The sequence below is a fragment of the Rutidosis leptorrhynchoides genome, chromosome 2, assembly GCF_046630445.1.
Source record: "Rutidosis leptorrhynchoides isolate AG116_Rl617_1_P2 chromosome 2, CSIRO_AGI_Rlap_v1, whole genome shotgun sequence".
Classification (NCBI taxonomy): domain Eukaryota; kingdom Viridiplantae; phylum Streptophyta; class Magnoliopsida; order Asterales; family Asteraceae; genus Rutidosis; species Rutidosis leptorrhynchoides.
Genome location: NC_092334.1, coordinates 350,857,830 through 350,863,961, shown reverse-complemented (window position 1 = coordinate 350,863,961; position 6,132 = coordinate 350,857,830). Strand labels below are relative to the sequence as shown.

The 6,132-nt window shown below is 35.4% G+C and overlaps 1 protein-coding gene across 2 annotated transcripts; it reads left to right on the top strand.

Moving 5' to 3' along the window:
* The first annotated feature begins 3,072 nt into the window (after nucleotides 1-3,072).
* On the top strand, nucleotides 3,073-5,563 carry LOC139891965 (uncharacterized). Of its 2 annotated transcripts, none has more exons than XM_071874990.1 (4): nucleotides 3,073-3,170; nucleotides 4,319-4,660; nucleotides 4,762-5,157; nucleotides 5,263-5,563. In XM_071874990.1, the coding sequence occupies exons 2-4, from the start codon at nucleotides 4,328-4,330 to the stop codon at nucleotides 5,461-5,463; spliced, it is 930 nt and encodes a 309-aa protein (XP_071731091.1). In that variant the 5' UTR covers nucleotides 3,073-3,170; nucleotides 4,319-4,327; the 3' UTR covers nucleotides 5,464-5,563. The 2 variants fall into 2 exon arrangements, with proteins under 2 accessions (XP_071731091.1, XP_071731092.1); XM_071874991.1 differs by having other exon boundaries at nucleotides 3,123-3,170; nucleotides 4,306-4,660.
* Nucleotides 5,564-6,132: the final 569 nt, after the last annotated feature.

Sequence of the window (6,132 nt, the reverse complement as noted above, 5' to 3'; positions counted from 1 at the left end):
AATTTAAGCGCGGAAGAGGAAGAAAATCACGTCGGAGAGGATGAAGAGACTCGCCATAACCACCGTAAGTACTGGCGGACTTAGAATTTTTTTTTACCAGCGGCGAATTTTTTTCTTAAAATGTAGGGATTTTTTTGACAAAACGTGGAAGTTTTGGGGCAAAATATAGAGTTTTTTGAGCAAAATTTGAAGTCGTTGGACAAAATACGAAGATTTTTTTGGCAAAATATGAATGTTTTAGGGTAAAATATGAAGGGTTTTGGGCAAAAAAAAAAATTCACCGGGAACAAAATCGAAAAACCAAAAAAATTTGCACAAAAAATTGAAAATCCACTGGGGGCGGGCGCCCCTACCCCTACATAGGTCCGCCCCTGATCGTAAGGTAGATAGCGGGAGATAAATGTGTGGTAAAAGCCTACCTTATAAATATCTAGTGACCCCAAAAGATATAACCTTACACAGCAAAAAACGAGAATATCCCTACCGCTGATGAACAATAAATGGTCATGCTCTAGTGATAAAGTATAATTTCATATGAAGAATATTAAAAATTAAGTGTAGCCAATAACCTTACATATACGTTGAAGTTTACATTAGTTGATGCATTAACTGATCATCTCATCCAAAATTATACGCAGCAGGAGAAAATGTGGATGCATTGGACATGTATTTTTATCATTTAAATTAGTATAAACTTAAACGCGGATGAATGCACGAGTACATAAATTTTTTTTTTAAAGACAAACTTGCATCAGCGTATCATTTATTTCAACGACACTCATCATTTGCACACACACACGCGCTTTCGGGCAGGAAACCCGAACCACACTTTGAGGATCCGACCCTTAAACCATCCCGAGAGGCAGGCGGGCCGAACCTTAGTCCCGGAGCGGGTCGGTAAAACCTTCCCTTTGGGCCACCTTCAAGGAATATATTTCAATTCCTGGAGCGGGTGACAAGGTTCGAACCCGAGACCTCTAGCCCTGCGAGTACACAAGTGTAACCGCGGTACCGCTGGACCGAAGATCCATTGGTATGCACGAATACATAAATACATATGCATCAAAACATATGTGTTGTTGCAGTTATGTTATAATTGTGTCATCAAAAATAGTGAATGCATAATACATCAAGCACCATATGATGTATCATCGAATTATGTAAAACAAGGATGTATAGTTTCGATTGAAAATCAAAGTTGCACTATTAGTTCCGGATGTGAAAAGTAAATGCATTTGCAGTAGCAGGCTACAAGTATGTTACATAATTGTGATCTAACACTATAGGGAGCTATCATTTTGTGTCGTTTTGTTACTAGGGAGATGTCATTTGGCAAAATCTATATTGAATATATAAAGTCAAAAAGGGCTTTGGTGCAATTTAAACAAGACAATCTTACATAATCAAAGAAGATAACAAATGTAGGAGGAATACACTCATGATCTGCTTCAGAAAAGGAGTTACGAATACTAAGGCTAGGAAGAGATTATCGATGTCTGTCTATCATTACCATGTTTGAGGGTCAGATCCTCGTGACCCCATGGCCGATTGTGGGTTAATCCACCCCAAGTTCAAAGCGAACCTGGAAGGAAATGAGAGGGAAGAACCCATATCCGGCACGAGCCAATCCGATAACGGAGAATGAGATTTATCGATACGATGCAGGGTTTATTTGCTGACCATAACGAACCCCCTAAAAAGAAGGGTGAGACCTTTGACCTGGGTTGGGGAGGGATTGAGGTCGCTTTGCTTTAGAACTTTAGTTCGTAATAAGGCTCGAAGACCTCCAGTTGGACTTGAAATGGTAAATTAGTGTTGTTCCCCACATCATGCAAATTTTCCATCCATGAATTCCCGAGCAATTATCAACCAACATATGTGATTCATTCCTGTAAAGATTCTATAACCAGTTCGCATGGTTCACCGGTTCCACTGATAGAATATGGGGCTGAGAAGCTCTTTCTTGTTGTCTACTTCGCGAGCTCCTGCGAAAATATCTACTCGTTACGGAGTCTCAGGTGTCAAAGTGTGAATTTCATATAGTCAAAAAGAAAGGGGATGTGTTATATTCAAAACGTACGAAATATAATAAATATTGTAAAGGAAAAAACAATGGAGGTATCTGTAGCTCCAGGTCAATCTTAGGATTCCGGCAGTAAACCCCAAGGTTGAAAAAGATGCGAAACAGGATCGAGACGGTCAGGACCTTAAAACGTCAAGACGGGGTCGAGACGGACGTTGACTGAAATTGACTTACACACACCCACACACCCACACACACATTTTAAAGTCAAAAAACATTGTATCCACTGGCGGATCCAATCTATTAGAGGGGGGGCGCCCGCCCCTGGTGGATTTCGAAATTTTAGTGCAAATTTTTTCGATTTTTCGATTTTGCCTCCGGTGGAATTTTTTTTGCCCCAAACCCTTTCATATTTTGCCCCAAAACCTCCGTATTTTGCCAAAAAATCTCCGTATTTTGCTCAAAAACCTCTAAATTTGGTTCAAAACTCTATATTTTGCCCAAAAACCTCTATATTTTGTCAAAAAAAAATCGTTATGTTTTAAAAAATATTCGCCCCCGGTGAAAATTTTTCCTGGATCCGCCACTGCTTGTATCTATAATCGCTACCGCTATTATCATTAATATAATACAAAACTAACACTAAACTACGTTAAATATGATCGATTTGTCTGACTTTTGACCGATTTTAACAGAATTTTTGACTTTTGAGCAGCGTTGACCCGACCTTTCCCGCATTTGAACCGACTTTTGACTATTGACCGACTTATTAGACGACGGGACGGGATTGAAACGAGCTAGTTACCAAAACATCGCAACGAACGTAACAGCGGATGTCGTTTGCAACACTAAAACCCAATAGCCGATGCAAGCTTGCCGTTAAAAAAAAAAAAACAATATTTAAATTTCGACTTTAAAAAAAAAAAAAAGTTAAAAGTAAAGAAAGAAAAGTCGGAAAATAAAGTATTTTCATACGGAGGGAAAGTAAACTTTGAGATAGGTTAAAAATTCAGGAGTTTTGTGCATGACGAAAATACCCTTATTGTAACTCAAGTATGCGTTTATGGATTTTCTATCCTCCACGACACCATCTCTCGGTAGCCGCTGATCGTTAACTCGAAACTGTCACCATCTTCACGTCCTTCAGGTTTAATTTTCTATTAAATACTTATTTTTCTTTTTAAATAGCTATTATTAATTAGTTATAAATTCTTATCCCTAATAATAGACCATGTAAAAGTGACTAATTGGTTCACATTGTAATTCAATTGAATCTATATTTAATATTTTTCATACTATTTAATAAGATTTATTAATTAATGTCATACGATCTGATTTAGGTATCGTGTAATGGGCCAGGAATTATTTGATTCATGAAGCTAGCTGACATTGTGCACACCATATGTTTGATGAAATGTCTCAATGATATGATCATATATATTCATATGAAGTGTATGGTGTTATAGTTAAGAGTCTTGTTTTGATAGAGGCTTCTTCATTTTTCGTTTGCTTGTTATAACAAAAATATGATCTAATTCTGTTTGATGACTTAATTCCCCTCAACAAACATGTTTCTTTGAATATATACAATATGAAGATGTTATGTTACATGAACTAGCTATATGATTGTTATTTCACTTCGACATTTTGATTAGGTTCTTGCTGATGCTTCATCGCATGCATATGAAAAGTGTCTTTGTAATCTGCTTATTTTGTTATGAAACATAAGTCACCCGATAGAGTTCAACTTTAGGGATTGGAAATACACATGTTTATGTGAGTTTTTTAAATACCACCAACATTATTAGATAGAAACCTTGCTTATATTGTGTGCTAATATTTGGAAAAGGGGAAAATAGTCATATACTACCTTCAATCTTATTAGTTCCTTAAATGTCATACACAAACATTAGTACATGAGATAAAAATATAGTTACTCCGAAACATGTTATTCTACTAAACCATAAAGTAACAACATCCATCATTATTTCATTCGAGATGTCCAGCCTTGGTGGGTTTGAGTGTCAGCTTCCGACTTCTGCTACTTTAAATTTTACAACGTAAATAAAAAATCCAAATAATGTAGCATGTTTAAAGTTTGTGACTTTGTAAGATTCTGTTTTTGAACCTGGGTGAATGTATATAATTAATTAAAATTACTTAATTACCTGATTCTTTAATGTTAATGCTACTCGTGATATTTTTGTCTTCTTTGAGTTTATTGTGTTAACTGCTGCATATTACATACAGAGTAACATAGTAGTACTAAATTATATGCTGAGTTTGCGCATGTAGATTTGGACAATGAGCAAAGGAACAGATGGAAATACCGGAAAGAGGGAGCAAATAGTTTGGACCCCACAAATGGACAGTGCGTTTATACGAGCAATGGTTAAAGAACAGGATAAAGGTAATAGGCTTGATGGAACATTCACACCTAAAGCGTATTCAAATATGGTGGAGGAATTAAGTAGAAACCTAAACAAGGATATCAACAAGGGCCACTTGAAGAATCGTTTAAAAACCATCAAAAAACATGTTGCAAACTTCTATGATGTTTTCCATGGTGGTTTTTCATGGAACCCCGTTACTAAGTTACTAGAGGCAAAAGAAGAAGTATGGGACGAGTTAATAGCGGTATGTGTTGTTGAATATGTTCTTTGTTTATTCTAAAAAAAAATAATAAAAAATAAAAAAAGTTTATGTTTTTTATACAATTATTGTATGTTATAAAACAGAACAATCCTGATGTTGCAAAATGGAAAACAAAACCAATTTCGAATTATAATGAGCTTCGTGAGTTATTTGGTAAAGATAGAGTAATAGAGGCAGCGGCTGCTGCTGATGATTTTTACATTGAAAGAAAAAGATGGCGGAATAATAATAATGAAGAAAGAATAGAAACGATTGATGAAATTGATCAATGTTTACCTACTGATGATATATGCTTGGAGAATTTCATGGATGATGATGATCATGATGATGATATTCAAGTTACATTAAGCTCGCCAAATCTGCAAAAGAAGCTCAAAAAATGCAAGAAAAATATGGTTGAAGAACAACAAAGTGCAATTGCTTTTAAGATCATGGACTCTATACAAAGTGTAGCTCATGCTATGGAGGAGTGTACCAAGGTATTGGGTATTTTTTTAAATTACACAGGCATATATGATATATCATGTATATAACTTTTATGCTTGTGTTTGTCAAATTAATGAATGTTTTTTTTTTCTATTAAGGCTATTGTTGGATTGCGTCCGCGAGTATATTCAGAAGATGAAATCTTTAATGAATTGGAACTCATGGGCGTAGGAGACGATGTTATATCAAAAGCCTATCTTTTTCTGGTAAGAAGTCCCGAAAATACACGCGCGCTATTTGGTTGTCCTCGTAGGATGCGGATGGCTGTTTTAAACGAAATGATGGGAGCAAGTAATTGAAGGTAATTAGTATTGGTACATGATAAATTAGATTAGAATTCAGGTTTGTTTTTTGGATAAAACATTGATAGAATTCAGGTTCTTTTGTCAAGTGTTTACACTTTAGTGCAAATTGTTACTAGAGCTTCAATGGTGATAATGTTTAGTCCTTAATCATTTTGTTAGAAAACAGGGTTGAGTTTGATAACTGGATTGGGTTTTGACTTTCTCAATCAGGCATTTTGACCCTAACAAATATTGGGTTCATGAAATCTTAACTGGATAATAAGACAAGAATCTTGATTTGTTTTCTAGGCAAGAAAATTACAAATCCTGATTTGTTGTCTAAACAAAAGATTACAAATCCGAATATGAGAGTAAAATGGTGTGATATTTTTGTGTGTTTTCAGAAATGGTTGAACATGAAACATTGCAACACTTCACAATTGGCGCAAAAAAACATGTTGGTATTTGGCGGGAAAAGTCGTTTGAATGCTACTTTTGATCAAACAAGTATGATAAAATATTGTATGATAAAATATCGTTAGGTTGCTTCCCCTTTACCACGCAAGCAATGTAGGTGTATCTGAATGGGTCCCGTAACACCACTAGTTTTCCGAAATTTATAAAAAAAATTATTTTTTTTATATACGACACCAGTAAATATAATAATGGTACCCTATAAATTTT

Coding starts and splice junctions, on each gene's coding strand:
- LOC139891965 (XM_071874990.1), top strand. CDS start 4,328: ATGAGCAAAGGAACAGATGGAAATACCGGAAAGAGGGAGCAAATAGTT. Junction 4,661..4,761: donor TATGGGACGAGTTAATAGCG/GTATGTGTTGTT, acceptor GTTATAAAACAG/AACAATCCTGATGTTGCAAA. Junction 5,158..5,262: donor CTATGGAGGAGTGTACCAAG/GTATTGGGTATT, acceptor TTTTCTATTAAG/GCTATTGTTGGATTGCGTCC.